General features: G+C 46.7%; 1 protein-coding gene across 4 annotated transcripts in view; it reads left to right on the top strand.

Annotated features, from left to right (window-relative positions):
- Positions 1–19,531, top strand: part of LIMA1 (LIM domain and actin binding 1) — a 158,946-nt gene that overhangs the window by 98,091 nt on the left and 41,324 nt on the right. For 3 of the 4 annotated variants that reach the window (XM_078688909.1, XM_078688911.1, XM_078688910.1), the window contains exon 4: positions 2,466–2,888. The exons of the other annotated variant lie outside the window; for it this stretch is intronic. In XM_078688909.1, coding sequence (XP_078545035.1) covers positions 2,466–2,888 — 423 coding nt within the window. The remainder of the gene's footprint in view (positions 1–2,465; positions 2,889–19,531) is intronic. 4 annotated transcript variants of the gene reach the window in all.

Here is a 19,531-nt window from a genome sequence, read left to right as displayed (position 1 = left end):
ACCAAGAGCTAATGAGTCATCTCTTGTTCAAATACTACGAGAAATCTTAGCAGCCTGGCGTATTTTCCTGGATTCTTTCCCTTGTGTTTGTTGTGCAGGCAGGGTTATAGGGTGGGACCTTTTTATCGAGCATTGGACCTACGATTAATCTCTCCGTAAGTATGCTAACTGTGCCACAAACCGCATTAGGCTGGCAGAAGAGGTTTCCCTGTTACTAAGGCTGGTGCTCAGTAGACCCTGGTCTTCACCGTTTGGTCACTTGTTATTAGATTGTGATCAGTCAACCCAAGAAATAATCTTGATGCTGCAAACCTTTTCTGGGATATCGCAGAGGGTTTAGTTTCACTTGGAGGTAGGTACTAGTGACTCCCATTTGGTCATTACAGAGTTATGACAGCACTGAAACCAGACTTTTTGTTTTTGAACTCCAAGTGATACATGCCAGCCTTCAATGTTATTGTGGCGCTAGAACCCTAGACATAATTTGAAGTTATAAAGCCATCTGCCCTTCTCCGCCAAGCATTTCATGGTGTGGACCCCGCCATGAAATGATTGGTGGGAAGGTATGGTTAAGGGCCCCTAACATGCACCCCATGGGCGGATTTGCCCATGGGGGTGCGTGCGGCACATGATGTGCCCCCCCCACCCCCCAAAAAAGTGCAGTTGTGTGTGTGTGTGCACCGTGTGGCATGCACGAAATGGTGCATGTCACATTGTGCAAGGACATGCTAGAGGCGCTGTGACAGTTTGCTGTTTAGGCTCCTACGAGTCACACATACCCACCGCTGTGATGCCGCTACTACACCTCTAGCCGTGGATTCAACTCTAAATCCGGCGGGTGGGTTCAGCACGGGCTTGGTGGCGGTCCTACATGAAGACTGAACTCGTAATCGGGGCCTAAGAATCGGCAGGCCAGGACTTGAGACCGGGATGCGGTTTATCGCATATCTCTTGTTACACTCTTGTTACACTCTGGTAGAGATGGCCAGCGGGCCTGCAGCTTTAAGTTAGAGTGCCCTAAGTATTGTAACAGTGCAAACATTAACTAATGCAGCTACCCTTGCCCTCTCAACCAACTGTTTTTTAGTGAAATGATTAACATTTGCAAAACTTTCAATGATTATGAGCATCGAGTAAACCGTTCTAACCATAAAGGGTTCACAGTTGCTGGTATGCCAGCACCGTCACAAGCATTAGGTCTCATGTCTGATAAGGTTTCACACAGTCTTTAGTGTGCAACTCTTCTGTAGGCCGATTGACTATCTTGTCCTCTTTTTTTGGGGTGGGGAGGAACATTTTGCAAGAGTAAATTGGCGTAAACTTTTTTTTATAGAAATGAGTGACGTGAATTATTTATCTGCCTAGTGGAACCAAAATTGGAAAATTCTTAGCGAGAAGTTTAATTGGGTCCGGGGAATTTTGTGCCACTGTGGTGACACATAGACTCCAACAGTGCAGTCTTTTCCCTTGTTTGGGTGAGTTGGTCCTCCTACTTGAAATTATAAGTGGCACTTCTCAAACTTGATACAGGGTGGGTTTATCATTTTTCCAATATGGCGGGTTGACCACAGGCTACGTCTGATGGATTCAAGGTATGGCTGGGTCTAAAGTTTTGCCACACCATGTTGAGGTGCATAGAGGATTGCGCTCAAAATCCTTGTATACTTTAATTCGGCCTTAAAAATCTGCCATACTGCTCTCGTTCCTAACGCGACATATAGTTAGAACCACACCATCTAGACACCCACAGAAGCACCGGGACTGTGCGACGGTTAAAATGAGAGAGACTGGAGAGCAAGAGAGACCCACTACTGACCCTTCCGAGAAAAGATACTTGCACACTCTCTCACACACTCACACTCTCTCGCTTTCTCTCACACTCACTCTCTGAACCACCAGGGTGGCACAGGCAGTCTGCTTTGCCTGCTACCTAACTCTTCTATATCACCGTGTGACGCCCGCGCGTGCTCTCTACAGATAACGCGCTCTGGGCTGACCTTTGTTTGCGACAGACAGCTAATTGCTCATTAATCAGGAAGATGAGGCAGACACATTCCAGCCCCCCAGCAGAGGGATGAGCCGCATTCTTCAGGCGCCCCTCGCCCCGTCATGCATTCCGATGCCGGCCAATCGCCCCACCATTGTCCCGTGCGCCCAGTCAAGTGTTGGGCTTTGTCCGAACTCCTCGCCCTCTTCATAAAACAGGACCCTTTGTCATCCTCTCTGTTGGGCTTCTCTCCCCCTTGCTGCTTTCCCCTTATAAGGCTCTCCTGCGTGTCACTTCCTGCTGTATTTCCTGCCTCTTTTTCCTTTCCCTGAGGGGCGGCTCGCTGCTACATGTGGCATTCCCAGCTGCCGGCTGCCTTCCTGGACTGAGCAGTTCTTTCGTAGCTTAGCAGGGAGGGTTCGCGCTGCTTTCCCGGCTCCGCTCTTTATAACTCCAATTGCCTTTTGTGCTTTTTTAGAACTCCGAAAACCTCCCCCCAAACTTTAGGAGGGGGGCTTTGAGCGTGTTGAAGAAGCGGTGGGAGAACCCGGTGGTGCAGCCGCCGCCGCCTCCGAAGGAAGCTGCCCGCAGTGTCCCCTCCGAGGTCCGGCCGAGGGTCAGCAGCTCCGAGGCACCCTGCGAGAACAGCCACCCCCCCTCGGCAGGCTTCACCCCGAGAGCCACCGTCAGCCCTGCGGCCGGAGCCCGCGGGCACTTCATCTACCCGAGCTCGCCGCCCTTCAGCCCAGGCATGGAGGACCACCTGAAGGACGGGGGGGACGAGGACCGGGGCACAGCCCACGGGGAGGGCACGGAGCCGTCCCCCAAGATCGAGAAGTACAATGTGCCCCTCACCAACCTGAAGATGATGTTCGAGAAGGGAGAGGCGGGCCATCACAAGGTAAGCCGGGTCTGTGCTGGGGGAATAACTTCAGAATGTGGATACGTGTAGCCCATGCTCTGTGATATCTGCTTTGTTCGAGGCGAGTCCCACCTGAGGCTGTATCTGGTTTGCCTACTCTGTCCATCTATACTTGCAAGATATCTGTTGTCCACAACTTCTCAGCTGTGCCTTGTGGTTCCCTGTACTCCTCCCAGTCTGTCGCTCCATGACTGGGTCTCATACGCTCTTCTCCTGGCTCCGAGCCCTGGCCTTTGTGCAGAGCGCTCCGAAGCTTCCCTTTCTGCCTCGGGGCTGTGTGCCCTGCCTGCTCAGAACTTCCCTTCTCCTTCCACGAATGTGGTTATGTGCTAACACCGCCCAGAGCAGCTTTCCTTTGTGTGTTTCATGTGTGTGTTCTGAGTGAGCATTGTCTATCCCCGGTGCTCCTTTTGCGCATTTGAGCTTTATTCAGAAAGTGTACTGCTGACCATAGCTTGTTTCTTAGTACCTGACAAGGGTTCCTATGTGCACTGTCTGCTTTTAGCATTCTTTCTGTGTTTGAGATGTGCAGTCTGTAGCTTTGCTTTCTTTGTATTTGAGCCGTGGTCCCAATTGCATTCTGCCCCGAGCATTCTTTAAATGGGCCTAAGGGGTGTCCAGAATGTGCATTCTGTCCACGGTTTTCCTTCTTTGTGTCGGAGCTGTGGTAAGTGTATGTACATCTGTCCAGAGCTTTCCTCCTTCTGTGTGCTAGCTGTGTGCAGTCTGTCCATTGCTTTCACACTCTGTTTTTTGGAGCTGTTGGCCGCAGGTCTGGTCTGTTCATAGTTTGTATTCGGCCTCTCTGAGCCGTGGTACGTATGTGCAGTCTCACCATTGTTTTCATTCACTATGACCTGACCCGTGTGTCTGCAGTCTGCCTATAGCTTTCATTGTATGTTTTGAAGCTGTAGTAAGCATGTGTATGGTCTGCCATAGCTGAACTGCTATGTGTGATGCAGCTTTGGCCAGGATATACACGGTATGGCGCAGGCTTTGCTTAATTGTGTATCTTGAATTGTGGTTGGTGTGTACACGGTCTGTCCATAGCTTTCAATCTTGATCATAGCGGTGGTGGGTATGTGAACATGTTGATGGCTTTCATTCTGTGGGCTGGAGCTGCGGTTTGTATGTGTAGAGACTTTTCATAATTTTCATTCTGTGTGTCGTAGCTCTGGTTTGTTCACACAGTCTCTCTGTAGCTCTGTAGTCTATCACAATCATTACTTCCGTGTGTGGAAGCGGTGCCTTATTAGCCACGGCCTATATCATGTTTTTACATAGCTTAATTTGTTTTATTTGTTGCTTGGCAGTATACGGTGGCTTACAGAGCATGGTAATAGGTTGAATGACTGCAGAGTCACTAGGGGAGGTCTAGTCTTACAATTTGTCTCCAACTTCTATTTGATACTGATAGCATTTTATCTGCTAATCGTGTTTTCTTGGTTCACTTTGCCGATGTCTTCCTAAATTGATCATGCATTCTTGCTATTGTTAATCAAGAACTCTCAATTTCTCTCACTCTTTTCTGCCAGGGGTGGATTACTTCAGTAGGAGTCTGATCATGCAACTTTCTAGCAACATGTAAAGGTATCACAAGTTGTGGAAGGCATCTCTCGTCTTTCAATCTAGGGGTGGATTTATGTTGGCGTTCTCTTAATTCTTGAAGGCACTGAGCTACCCACACGTCGCACAATTTTCTGCAGTGTCTTCCCAGGAATTGCTGTTCAGTAGCCTCTTCACTAGTGTCTTTGAGCTGTTGGTGAATGTAGAGAGCTCTAGTAGCGTTGAAATCGGCCTACAGACCAGTCCCGTTAACCTGGTAGCAGCTAAAGAGCACCTGGCTGTGCAGAGGTGGGTCAGTATGCTCCTCGTACACTAGTCTAGTTGCTGGTACGATGTTCTAGGGCTTTCATGTCTCAGAGACTCCTGCTCTCTGTCATAGTTCTCCAGGATTTTTCCTTTTCCAGTATTTCACTGTCTGCTCCATTATTTTTTTTTTTGAGTTGTGCTGTTTATGCCTTCTGTTTGGAGAAGTTTTCATCCCCAGTGTTTTTTTTCTTTCTTACTTGGCATCAGAGTTTTCTTGGTCCCAATGCATCTTCTTGCGCCACACTGATGTTTACTGACCATGTGTGAGTTCTTCATATACTGCTAAGTCACTAGTTCTGTACATCTACTTGGGTATCCTATTCCCCACTTCCAGAGCTGTAATATAAACGTCTCTGCTGTATGTAGGGAGTTTGGTTGGTGTGATCACTTAAATGGGTATCTCTCTACCCACAGAATTGAGTTTAGTTGTCAGTGATGGTGCATTCCTGTAATGGTTGTGTTAAACAGTCTTACACAATCCAAGTTAGCATAGTTTTGTGTTGATGTATTATCTGCATATTTTTCCTCCTTGTGTAAGAGAGTGCCTTTGTCGTAGGGTGCGTTTCTGCAGGTATAAGTGTGCTGTCCATATCTCTTTGTGCTGAAGTCCTTTGTTGCTCTCTGTTAGGTAGTGAGTTGCTATTCCTTTGTTCCACCGTGCTTGAAAGTTTCACTCGCTGAGTTCCTAGTCGTGTGTCTTCCTGTGCTTGTGTATTTACCTTATCACAATGTACACGATTCCTTTGCCCACTGCTGATGACCAATTTACTTGTCTGCCTGTAGATGTGTCTAACCATCTTATTACTTTCTGATGTGACCAACTGTGGGCATTCCCGACATCAGTGTGCATATCCTTTTCTGTTCTAGAGTCCATCCTTCCCTTCCAAAAGCAGTAGCAGTTCTTACCTGTCTGTGTGTGTCTTGGTGACATGTATGTAACTCCTTGTTCCAGTGATTTCTTATACCCGTTATTTTCCCTTGTATTGGTGTTAGCCTTCCTACTCCCTAACTGAAGGTGGAGAGGGTCTATTACCTTTACCAGTGGGTGTTTTTCTTTCTTTATGCTAGTGTCCCCCTGTTTCAGGTTCTGCTTTTGCAGTGTGCGCCGTCTCACTCATACTGTCCTTTCCTCCGCTCCAAGCCATCGGATTAGTATGTGCACATTTAGTCCAGGTTCTCCTGTCTCTGTAGAGCTGGCAGTCAGAAATTACTCTTCTCTGTTATTCGGAGACTTCCGTGCTTCTGCTAACCTTTTTGGAGTGGGCCGTGGGATCTGCCGATCGATCTGTTGGGAATGCACTTGTCCAGTTTGAGCATACTCTGTGGCTTTTTCTGTAAACTTCTTAATTTGCTGTACAAGCTTCTGAAAAGTATATGCATCTGCAGCCTATATATGCCTCTAATGTTCGCCTTCCATGTGAACCATATCTGCGAACGTCTGCTGTGCTTGACTGTTGGGTTTGAACTATTATATAGGATCGTCATGCCTACACTTTCCTTCCTTGTTGGCTTAGTGAGTGGTTTTATCAGCTGTCTTGCTATACATCTTTATTATATTTTTTTGATCTGAGCTGTTGCACTTCAACTGCAGATGTATTTGCATGTGCAACACATTACAAAGGATCTGGACAAGAAAAGAGAGGCTCACAATTTTTGGGTTGAAAGTGCATATAGCATCATATATTTGAAAGGCGATATTGGCAAAACAATCAAAGAGAGTAAAATACTTAACAGCACTTATGGCAAGTAATGCGGTGGCAACCCAAGGGGGCTTTGTGCACTACGTGATAGTGAGACAAACCGTGACGGCGCAAGTGATATAAGGGTGAAAAAACAGCGATCGGCGCAGACAAAGACATTTTTTTTAACACAATATATACAGATTGTGGGTTCCTCCTTGATGGAGTAATAGTAGTTAGTTTGGGAACCAAAGTAGGTAATGCGCCATGAGTTGCACTGCAGTGCTGGTCGACGGCGTTTCGATCCTATTGATGTAGGATGCGAGGCATGCTGTATTGAGGTATGGCATAAAAGCTCCGCCCATTTTCTGCCCATCTTTTCAATTGGCTCCTGTTACTGTCCTTGTGAAATCGTTGTTTTACTTTTTTTTTCCTGTTGCCTATTTTATCTGTTTGAGCTACTCTACGACTACTAGCTTTATTTTCCCCACTTGCTAATCTAGGAACTAAATTGCATCTTGGGTAGTTACTTTGTCATCGGTAGGTGCAGGCCTTTCAGAGATCTTCTATACTATGCCTTTGCATGTTTACTTACCTGTACCTGCCTGTCTAAGCCTATGACCTGGATTACAGCATTCTATCTGCACACCTGTCCATGGCTTGTTCGCACTAGTGGTCGCGAGTGCAGAGATTTGGCATTATTTTCCACACTTGGTTGCCTGAGATACTGTATCGTACTAAAACATTGCGGATACTTCTCCCCTTTACCTTGCAGAGCAGGTCCAAACAGTTGCTGATATTTTCCTGCTTCCATTTATCCTGGGTTGTTCGTGTCTGTTTCTGGAATTGGTTATGTTTTTCACCAGTGCCTGGCTGAGCTGATGGTAGCGATTTTTTTATTTTTTATCTGCCTTTACTTCTCACTTTGTCTTTCCATATCGGGTCTGGTGATTGCAGCCATCTTCCTGTGCTATTATACTTTGCTTGCCGGAGATCTTTGCTGCCAGGACTTGTATGTAATTTCCACCTTGTTTACCTGTCTGTTACTACAGTGAGTTACTGCCTGCCCTCTCGTCTGTATAAGTTAGGCGCTTGGTTGGCAGAAATTCCCACATTGCCTGTCCAAACATGCATGGCTGGAATCCACAGCGGACTGCGTTGGCTTTTCTCTCAGGTCACCCTTCTCGTCCACAGTCTCAACGGTAATTGCAGCTGGCTTAGTGTGCTTGCAACATTTCTGATCCCATTGTAAAATGGGATTCTGTAGGATTTTGGCTGAAAGGGGCTCAGCATTTCAAGCTCATTTCAATGCATCCTGCACAATAATTTTTATGACTGGGCATTCCTCATCCCTTAGACACTGGCATAAAGGAGTATCACATAAAAAATGTCTACTTGGAAAAGTGTGATTTTATGCATTTGTTTCTCTGACCTGAAGGTATCTCTTAAATCTGCAACGCCTGATTGTTCGCTCAGCTGTCATTTGCCATTGTCTGTCAACAGCAAACATAAATGACTTGTTTGACTGTTGCTTCATGGAGTGTAGCACTCTTTTTTTTTTTTTTTTCTTTAGCATGATAGTTTCAGTCCTGTTTAATTGTATACCATTATGCATGGGCTGCACTACTTGTTCATCTGTAACAGGACTGGCTGTAGTACTTGTCTGACAGTGGCTTAGTGAACGAAGACGTGGTTTGACATTACCAAGACAGGTGGTGAGAGTCCAGTTAATGCTGCAAAAGTCCATAACATAGAATGTAACATGGCCTTCTATTGAGTGGTTCTGTTTAGCCTGATTGGATAATTTGGTTGCAATATGACCGGTTGTCCTTTTGTAACATTAGGCTTTAGTATTGTCTTGGCTGTAACCTGACTAGCTCTGGTGGTGCTTCTTCACCTGCCAAATGATAGCCTACAGTTTCTGCTTCACTAATATGTCAAGCCGCAGTGTTTGGCAGTAGGATGTGCTACCTTCGCGTTTAAATGACTAGTGCTTGCGGCAGTATGAAATGGTGTGCTCTAGTAGCACATGTGCAATAATGTAAGTCTGCAGAACATGTTCGGCTGGAATGTGCAGACTTGTATTGCTTAAGCTATAAAAAAAAAAAGCTGTAAGATTGTAACATGAGACTCTAGTGTTGCCTACCCTGTCACCTGGCAAACTGTCTTCTGATATATCCTCATCGACTGTAGGGTTTGTGCTATTTATAGTATGTAGTGTTTGTTCAGCTATAAGGGCATAAGATGTGAATGCTTGTGTGGCTACAGTTTATAGGGCTTAAAATGATGCTGTTGTATTGCTTTGCTTGACTGTGGCACAAAGGTGCCTTTTCGGCTGTAGGTTGATTGACTGAAGTGCTTCTTTGTAATGCACAGGGTTGTGGTGCTTACTCTGCTGTAATATCAGTTTAGTTGTAACTGTGAGCACTATTGGATGAAAGGCTGTAGTGTTGCTGTGCCTGTAGCTTAACTAGAGTAATTTTTGTTGACCCTGATGGGCTATTATGCTTTTGTGGATCTCATAGATGCAGTTAATCTAAGGTATTTTGTGACCACTTGTAAAGCGGTTATTATGTCATGTTGTATTATATTGTATTGTATTGTAATTGCATTTAAGGCCTATAAGCTTTGTGGACTTTGGTGTGTGTTCAGAATTCAGTTGTTAGTCGGTACTGCTTGTTTGCCTGCTTGTGCAGCCACCACTGAAGGCTTCTCACATTGATTGAAGGGCGTGTTTCGCTGTACTGTGATGGACAGTCATGGTTCTGTTGCAGTAAGCGGATTGGTTTCAGTGGTTTGTTTGTCACTAATGTAATGTGCAATAGTGTGTGTTGTCCCATGCTCTTTAGTGGTTTTTAGCATGATAGGCAATAGTGCATGTGTGCTCATTACAGGACCGTCCCTTTTTTCTTTTTTTTTTTTTTTACTTGGAGATTAATTGCCTCACTTTTGTGGGATAGCTTTGAATTTGTGGAGAATGTGCCCTCGAGAACACTCCTTCGACCCTAAACCTTAACTTTTTTTTACCATCTGTGCCCTATGGTTTCATTACTGACCCCCACCTCGCCAACTGTGATGGTCTTGCTGACTGAGTTGTTGGGAGGGACTCCTTTTATAATGCTGTAGTGGCCCCGACATAAGGCTTCCTCGCTCTTACATCTGAGTTTCGTTTTGTTCCAAAAACCGTTGTTGCACCCTACGTTTTTAGGTCTGGCTGGGCAAGTGACTGCTGATTAATTCTTACCATTCTTTAAGTATACACAGAGTGCCTTGACTTAGCGCAGTGGGGTGTTTGTTCTCTCGCCTCATGTTACTTATTGGCTGCTTAGTGTATCTGTGCGCCTCTTGTGAGGTCTTGCATGGAAGTGCACAAAGGGCTATTTAACATCTCACAGGTACACTGCGTCATCACACGTGACATTGATCTTGTAGATGAATTACATCGAGCTCGCAGGACCGGTCTCACTCATGCTGTGCTATGTGGACACGAGATTGGGGTCTGCCTCTGCAGTAACCTGTGCATTACCTCGTGCTACTTTCCTTTCTGACTGTCAACAAAGGCTGTTCCAGCTGCAGACACACAACAGGGCTGTGCAGGCGAGCTTTGACTTGCAAATGGTGCTGAGCTCGAAGTTCTCTAACCAGCTTCTGAAACCTGACCTCTGCTAAGGCTCCCTCCTCTAACCCCCACCTTCCGAGAATTCCTGAGCCGTGAAATGAGTTACATATTCCAGTGATGTACGAGTCTGTCTCGGGACCTATGCGTCATCCTGTTTTTTTCCAGTTTTCTTGTTAATCCTCTCCTTCACATTATTTTAACCAGCTCGCTAACGGCTGCAAATGCCTAGTTTCCAAAGTAGCCCAGATCAATTGGCTTTGACAGTGCTTATCATTGAGATCAGTGGTGCTGGAACGCTGTTCAGTAACGTCACCTTACTGTAGGCATTGGGCACGTGTGATGGTGTATCTTTTCAAACACAAAAATTCTGGCAGAAGAAAAACCTTTGTATGGCCCTTTTATTGCACATTATCTATGTAAACTCTTTCAAGTATTAAGGGGCTGAGGCACCATAGCAACAGCACACTGACTTAGACAGCTCAGCACCATCTTGTTTAAGTGATGTGTACATCTGGCGTGTCACAGGATCGAATCCTGGGAAGATGGCGACGCTGGTTGTTTTCTTCTTGAATGGAGCAGCGTGCAACCTCCAGCCTATACCATTGTGCTACAGCATTTTGAGAATTTTTGGTTTCTTTACCAGTGCTTTCTAATTCACCAGACGATACGGATACGCTGCTTGTAAGTGGCATTTTTATATAATATTACACTATATAATCATCCAGTTGGTACTGGCTCTTTCGCAGTCGAGGCAAGTTATTTATATGGCAAGTGCTCCAAGTTTACAATCACGCTGTATGTTGACACTATGGAAAACCAGTGGTCACTTGGAGCACCCAAACAGCACCTTAGGATCCTGATAGTTTTATCCGATGTCCATCTCTATTTCGTCCCCAGGTTAACTCCGCAACACACTAAGTATTATCACTTGCCTCAGGGTATCCTCCCCCACTGTCACACTGATTGTGCCAGGCCTCTCTGCATACATGCCCTGCTTTGATTATTGCAAGATGTACGAGAGACCACGATTAGTTGGACCACTGCGCTAAAGCTAAGCAGGCAGACTCCTCTTCGACTCAAAGTTATACGGTCACCTCCCTATATTTAGTGGCCCAACTTAAACATGCATAGACCAAGCTAATAGGTGTCACCTATGCAAGAGCTATTGGCTTTTCCAATATGTTTTAGCCATATGCACACTAGTGTGGCTGCTGCTCAGCATGGCTAAAAGTGAGTAGAGGAGATTGCAGTGAAATGGAGTGGAGTAGCATAGAGTGGTGTAGAATAGAGTTGAGTGGAGTGTCCGGGTGGAATGGGGTGGAGTAGAGTGGTATAGAGGGTGTAGCGTAGAGTGGAAGAGTGTTGTAAAGTAGAGTGGTGTAGAGCAGAGTAGATTGTTGTGAAGTGGCATAAAAAGGAGTAGTGTAGGAGAGTGGAATGGCAAAGTGGAGTATAGTGTTGAAGAGTCAAGTGATGTAGAATGGAGTGGCCTAGAGTGGAGTAGTGTTTCGTAGAGTGAAGTAAAGTGGCATGGAGTGGCACAGAGTTGTGTAGAGCAGAGTATAATGGAGTAGAGCCTTCTAGAGTGGTGCAGAGTAGAGAGCAGTGGTGCAGAGTAGATAGTTTCAGAGTAGAGTAGAGTGCAGTGGCGTAGAGTAGATTTCAGCATAGAATGCATTGGCGTAGAGTGGCACAGACAACTATGGTGTAGAATAGAGTTGAGTAGCATGCAGTGGCAAACAGTGCAGTGGTGTAGAATAGAGTGGCGTAAAGTGGATTAGTGCATCATGGAATGGAGTTGAGAAGTGACAGAGTAGATTGTTTCAGCGTAGAGTGCAGTGACAGACTACTGTGGTGCAGATTAGAATAGTGGTGTAGCGTGCAATGGCGCAGAGTTGAGTGGTGTGTCATAGAATAGAGGAGTAGTGCGTCATAGAATAGCGAGAAGTAAAGTGGCATAAAGTAGCAGCGAGTGGAGTAGAGCGTCCTAGGGTGTAGTATCATAGAGCATAATGGCGAAGAGTGCAGTGGTGTAGGGTAGATCATTTTAGAGTAGAGTGAAGTGGCACAGGGCAAAAAGTAGTGGTGCAGAGTGCAGTGATGCAGAGTAGAATAGAGTGGCATAAAGTGTAGTAACATACAGCACAATGGTGTGCAATGCCATAGTGTGCAGACTACAGTAACGGAGTGGAGTGGAGCACTGTTGATTGGTAGAGTAGTATGGGGTAGAGTGCATTGGCATAAAGTAGAGGCATGGAGTGATGTTGAGTGGAATATGCATGGTGTGGTAGTGCACTGCCATTACAGACAACATATTGTCAATTGAAATGACCATTACATTTGCACAGGCATACAGTTTTACTGATGAAGTGTACAACGTACAAACGATAATGTGTGGAAATGTTATCACCCAATGTATTGATTTGTTTTGATTGTGTTAAAATATTTGCTTCCACCTCACTTCAGAATCACACAAAAATGTGCTTCATTTGTGCTTTTCTGTTCAATTTCAAAATATCTGCACAGTTCATTAATGGGCATTTAAAGTTTGTTGTATGCTAGAAAAAAATAACACTGTACAGCCTTTTTCAAGCACTCCCCCAGTAGCTAGCATGGTTGTCTCATAAATCCTCTCACTTTGAGGTCAAAGAAAGGAAAGTTCTCCAGTATTAGGGGTGCCTTTCATAGATTCACGTGCCTGAATATTCCCCGTCGTCGAAGTGGGAGTCCCACGGTAAATAAAATAGCAATAAATGATATATATATATATATATATATATATATATATATATATATATATATATATATATATATATATATATATATTACAGGAAAAGAAAGGAAATACACTGAAATCCTCTAAAAACCATTCCTACATAGGAATGCAAGGCAAAGAGAAAAAAAACATTTTTAACACATTAGTGTCATTATGTTAGTCCAAACTGCAGCCAATCAGGCGCCAGTACCCTCTAGAACCTTCTCCTCAGAAGCTCAAGCCTTCAGATTTTCTACCACACGTCGTGTGAAGGGAGTCTCCCTGAGCTCTGCTCAGTTTTCTTCTCTATAACTCTACTTCCAGCAATTTTCTTCAGCATGTCAAGTAAGAAGTCTTTATTTAGACCCTGCTCTTGTGGGAAGCTGCGCCTTTTTGAGAAGGACCCCCACCAGAAGTGTATTTATTGTTTATATCCTGATCATGTGGCTGCCAACTGCAAGTACTGTAGGACTTTTTCTACTAAAACTTTGAAGGATAGAGAAGGCCGTTTTCTCCTTTGGCTGCAGCGTCTTAAGGACAAGGACTCTGTGGTGTCCGACGCAGAGAGTTTACATTCTGGTTTCTCTTCAGCAGCCTCAAAACGTGGTAGTGTTCATGAGGTTCCTTCACCTTTCCTCAAGAAACCTAAATTGGCTTTGCCTGTGGCTTCTGTGATGGCTTCTGCCACTCCTACCACCTCTACGCCCACGAGACCTGGCTCTCAGGCATCTGTGGCTACCTCTCGAGATGTTTCACACATCTTCAAGTTCCACCGTCCACGGGAGCGTCGACGAGCGCTCAGACGACGAGAGTGGCTTTGCCTGCATTTTCGACGACTACGCTGACTACCACAACAGCATTTTCATCGTCGACGACGGTTTCGTCGACAGCCTCGACGTCGACGAGGGTTTAATCGTCGTCTACACCTGTCCCGTCGACGATTCCCATCTCGTCGACGAAGAAAAGAGTTCTCGTCGACGAAAGACCCGAAGACGTCGTAGTCGACGACGACGCCGTCGACTAAAGCCTCGTCGACGAAGCCACAGTCGGCCAAGGTCCCGTCGACGAAGAAGATCTCGTCGACAAAGACGGGCCCGTCGACAAAGACGGGCCCGTCGACACCAGCATCGACGATCGCCCCGTCGACGACTACAGCTACAGTGGATCGCCCGTCGACGGTGTTACCGTCGACGACCACTCAGTCGACGAAGATTTCTTCAAGATTACTATTGCCAAAATCGGCTTTGTCGACGCTAACGACGACGGCTCCGTCGACGGCGGAACCAAATTCGTTTGCATCATTACCGCTAGTGCCATTAAAGACTACCAAATCTTCACACCCTCGCACTACGGTACCCTGTCAACAGATCTCTGATCCAGAGCCTCAACCACCATCTCCAATGTTTGCAACTAGTACGGAGCAGGACACTGATTCGGAGCAGGAAGAGGACACGTTTGGGGCAGCACGTAGTCCCTCGGAATTGATAATTAAATGTCAAGACACAGATTCTGATGATAGCAATGGCCCAGAATTTCAACAAGAACAGTTCACTCAAGCTCCTGTGGCTACCATTCCTTTGGCCTTGATCTCTAATCTCCAACATATGCTGGATGATTATAATTGCCGTTTTCCTGCAACACCGCAGACTACGCCTGTGTTATCTCCTGCTCCTGTGGCACTACCTCCACCTGCATTGCCGTCTATCTTACCACCTGCACCTTTTCAGGTTCATCGGTCTATAAGCATCCATACCACTATATATCCGCAGGATGCGGATGAGGAGGAGGCGGATGCGGAACGTGAGGAAGGTGAAGTCCCTGACAACACGGATGATGAGGCAGGCGACCAGGATATGGCCGAATGGGATGATTATCGGGTGCAGATGCCCTCTCCTCAACCTGGTACCTCGAGTGAGTCTCCACCAGTAGATATCGCCAGCTTCCATCTTTTAATGGATAAAGCGGCTCAACGTTTCAAACTCCCACGTTCCCAACGCGAAGAGGATTGTTTTCTATACGATTTTAAGGACAAACCTTTCAAGCAGGTGCACACAGTCCATATAATTGAATTTGTATGGAAAGAGGGTATTCAACTGATGAATGCTCCGAACTCCTTACCTGCTCAGATTCCGCGCCTTGAGAAGAAGTACAAGGCCCCTACAGGTTCTCCAGCTTGCCTGATTTCTCATCCCAAGCCGGACTCTGTCGTGACTCAGGCAGCACAACGTAGAGCACGTAATCCGGCGTCCCAAATCACAGTCCCTCCGGATAGAGAGGGTCGACGTTTGGATGCAATTGGCCGCAAGTTCTCGACCATGGCCTCCACATCTGTCCGAGCAGCTAATGCTTTGGCCATTTTGGGTCGTTATGACCGGCAGATGTGGTCAGATATTGCAGATTACATGGCACTCATCCCTTATGCTTCCAAGACTGACGCACAGCAGATTCTCCGCGATGGACAAAGAGCAGCGGAAGAAATCATAGATTGTGCAGTGGATATTGCAAATACAGGTTTCCGCCTCCTGGCAAGTGCGGCTGCACTCTGACGCCAAGGCTGGCTAAAGTCCACCTCCTCCAGGCAGGAAGTCCAAGCCAGAATACTGGATATGCCATACGATGGAGAATCATTATTCGGATCCCATATTGATGATGCCCTTGAATCCATCAAGAAGGACACCGATACGGCGAAGTCCTTAGGCACGCTACAATTTCATAAGCAGTCCTTTCGAGGTGCGCGCGGACGCGGCACTTCTTCCAACTTTCGAGGTGGCCAGCAATACCGTTCATACAATCAGAGTGGCCAACGTTACACGCCCAATCAGCAGTCTCGCCAACAACCCGCCAAAACATTCAGAGGAAAGTCGTCCTATCGTGGCGCAAATCAAAAACGCCAATGACTTTTGCCACTCTCAACGTGTTGGAGGACGAATCTCTCTGTTTTATTCCCAGTGGTCCTCGATCACCTCGGACCGCTGGGTTTTGGACATTGTCAAACGGGGACATACCCTGGAGTTCAGAGATTCCTCCTTGCACCCCACCTCGTGGCCCACCTCCTCCACATCTCGAGGAGCTTTACCATCAGGTCCGTCTTCTTGTGTTAAAAGGAGCAGTCGAAGTGGTCCCAAAACATCTAAGAGGGAAGGGTTTTTACTCTCGTTTTTTCCTCATACTCAAGAAGAACGGAGATTGGCGACCCATTCTGGATCTGAGGGCTCTCAACCAGTTCCTAAAGTCTCAATCATTCCGTATGCTGACGCTACTGGAGGTCCTGCGTCTTCTGTCCAGCGAGGATTTTATGACCACCATAGATCTTCAAGACGCTTACTTTCACGTCCCCATCATCGCACAACATCGCCAGTACCTACGTTTCAAAGTGGGAACCATGCATTTTCAGTTCAAAGTTCTACCCTTCGGACTGCGTTCAGCTCCTCGTGTGTTCACGAAGGTACTGGCCCCGGTGGTGGCTCACCTGCGTCTACAAGGAGTTCAGATCTTTCCTTATTTAGACGATTGTCTTCTCAAGTCTCAGTGCCACCATCAACTGAGTCGGGACACGCACCTTTGCCAGCAGGTGTTTCAGTCTCTGGGGTTGACCATCAATGTCGAGAAGTCACAGTTTGCACCCCTGCAGACCAGGTCCTTCCTGGGAGCGATCCTAGACACGCAGCTCTCAAAAGCATTTGTCTCTCACGAGCGGCGTCTGAAGATACTTCGTCTGGTCGCACTCATTCGACGAAAACAATCCATTTCTGTTCGGACGTTAAAGTCATTCTTGGGAATGGCTTCGTCATGTATCGCACTGATCCCAAATTGCAGGTTGCGCACCCGTCCTATTCAGGAAGAACTGGACTTACAGTGGCGTCAGGTCTCCGGGTCCTTCAAAGACCTAGTTGCCGTCACAGCCCACATCAAGATGAGCCTGTGCTGGTGGGCGCAGCCCGCGAATCTGAACATGGGTGTGTCCTTCCTCGATCACGTCCCGGACCTGACGCTGACGACGGACGCCTCCCTGGAGGGGTGGGGCGCTCATCTCCAGGGCCTCTCCATCAAGGACAAGTGGTCGCCGACGCAGCGCACGTGGCATATCAACAGGCTAGAATTGATGGCGATCTTTCTAGCTTTCAAGTCTTTCCTCCCAGTTATTCAAGGGGAATCAGTGCTAATCCAAACGGACAATACCACCAGTAGGCACTACGTGAACAAACCGGGCGGAACCAGGTCTCCTCTTCTGTCCCGCTTGGCCCAGTCAATCTGGGATTGGGCTCTCCGCCATCGCATCACCTTGACGGCTGTCCACCTTCCGGGGGTGTCAAACGTTCTGGCAGACTCTTTAAGCAGATCCACATCCTCAACACACGAATGGGAACTGCACCAACCGACTCTGGATCATGTGTTCCGCCAATGGGGTCACCCAGATCTGGATCTCTTTGCAACACCGGAGAATCGGAAATGCCAGTCTTATGCAAGTTGGCATCCCCACCCAGGGTCCTGCGGGAATGCCCTTTTGATCAACTGGTGCGATCTATTCGCTTACGCTTTTCCACCGCTCCCATTAATACAGCGGGTACTGTGGAAGATGCGGAGGCAGCCGTGCCACATTCTGTTGATCGCACCTCGTTGGCCCAGACAGGCATGGTTTACGGAACTGCTTCTGATGTCCCAGTGCCAGCCCATTCCTCTACGTCCTCGTCCAGACCTCCTAACTATGGACAATGGCCTAGTGTGTCATCCAGATCCCTCAACGCTTCAATTATGGGCATGGAACCTGAGTACCTTGAGTTCACGGATTTGAACATATCTCAGGAGTGCAGAGACATTCTAGCTCAAGCCAGAGCTCCGTCTACCATTAAGACTTACAAACTTAAATGGAAGCGGTTCTGTCATTGGTGCGTTTCATCCAATATACATCCCATCCATTCCACTCCTGAACAGCTCCTTCCATTCTTTTTGAGCCTCGCTCAGTCAGGACTTTCTCATGCTACACTGAGAGTTTTCTTAGCTGCAATCTCTCGTTTCCGACATGATGGCTCTTCATCCCGCTGTTCATCACGAGTTATACGTCAATTTTTCAAAGGGCTTTTCCGCACGTTTCCACCTGTGCGTCGCCCTCCGCCAGCTTGGCAGCTCAATGTGGTATTAGCTCAACTTATGAAGTCACCATTTGAGCCTATCCATAAGGCCGATATAAAATTCATCACCTGGAAGGTTGCACTTATTCTGGCTTTGACCTCATCTCGTCGCGTGAGCGACCTTCACGCTTTTACTGTCAAGCCTCCTTATCTCCAGTTCAAACCAAACAGAGTGGCACTGCGTACCAACCCTTCTTTCTTACCTAAAGTGCCTACGGATTTTCATTTGAATGAGCCTGTGTTCCTTAAGACTTTCTTTCTGGACCCTAAATCTCCGGCGAAGCAGCGCCTACATTCGTTAGACATCAAGTGTTGTCTTAAATTTTATATTGCAAGAACTGCTTTTTTCCGCAAGTCCGACCAATTATTCATTGCATACGAATGACTGCGCAGAGGACATCCAGTTTCCAAGCCGACAATTGCCAGGTGGCTTTCCTCAGCCATTGCTTTCTGCCACCAACAAGCGGGCAGACCGTTGCAGTCTTCAGTGAGGGCTCATTCTACGAGGGCGATGTCTGCATCCACCGCCTTGTTTGCTGGTGTGCCACTTCATCAGATTTGCCGTGCAGCGACATGGTCCAGCAGGCACACTTTCACCAAACATTACTGTTTGGATGCCATCAATGAAGCGGATACCGCAGTGGGGCAGGCAGTGCTTCGCCATCTGTTTCAGTAAGGTGAGCCTCTGTTCCCTCCTCCTTATTATTTCCTGTGATTGCTTTGATGTTATATGACTATATTATTTTTATTATAGTACTGTCTTGATATATGCTTCTTATGCTTAGCAATCTCAGTTCTAGGAGGTTACTGCTTTCTATTCTATTCAAGCATGTGAATCTATGAAAGACACCCCTAATACTGGAGAAGAACAATTGTTTCTTACCTGTAAACAGGTGGTTCTCCAGTATTGGTGTCTTTCATAGATTCACATGCGACCCACCCTCCTCCCCTCAGAGGCTCTTTTCTCCTCATGCGCTCTTAGTTACTTTGTGCTACGAAAATCTGAGGGCTTGAGCTTCTGAGGAGAAGGTTCTAGAGGGTGCTGGCGCCTGATTGGCTGCAGTTTGGACTAACATAATGACACTAATGTGTTACAAATGTTTTTTTCTCTTTGCCTTGAATTCCTATGTAGGAATGGTTTTTAGAGGATTTGTGTTTTAACCCCGATGTGTGTGGCATCTTCATGAGGGCAACTCTCTTTCTTTATATATATATATATATATATATATATATATATATATATATATAACGCTCCATGGGGTTGTCCAAGTTCGTGACTACTGGCAAGTGTTCGTGATTTATTAAAGAACTTTATTAAGCTGCTGGAGGCCTCCCTCATTGTGCTTTCCTGTCGTTGGATGTATGGGGCTTTGCACGCCTGACGAGGGAGGCTCACTGTGTGTCTACAGGTCTGTTCAGGCTCTGACCTCGAGCTTGAAACCATCAGAGAGGAGCAGAGCAGGCTGCATTCAGGAGCTGCAGCCTGCACAGAGTTCATTCACGACCACTGTAAAGCAGGGCAGCCACAGCGCAGAGTATAGCGCTTCAACTCACTTGAGATTTATTTT

Source organism: Lissotriton helveticus, chromosome 1_1 (assembly GCF_964261635.1).
Source record: "Lissotriton helveticus chromosome 1_1, aLisHel1.1, whole genome shotgun sequence".
NCBI classification, from domain to species: domain Eukaryota; kingdom Metazoa; phylum Chordata; class Amphibia; order Caudata; family Salamandridae; genus Lissotriton; species Lissotriton helveticus.
The sequence above is the reverse complement of the archived record's forward strand: the minus strand, read 5'-3'. Positions and strand labels throughout refer to the sequence as shown.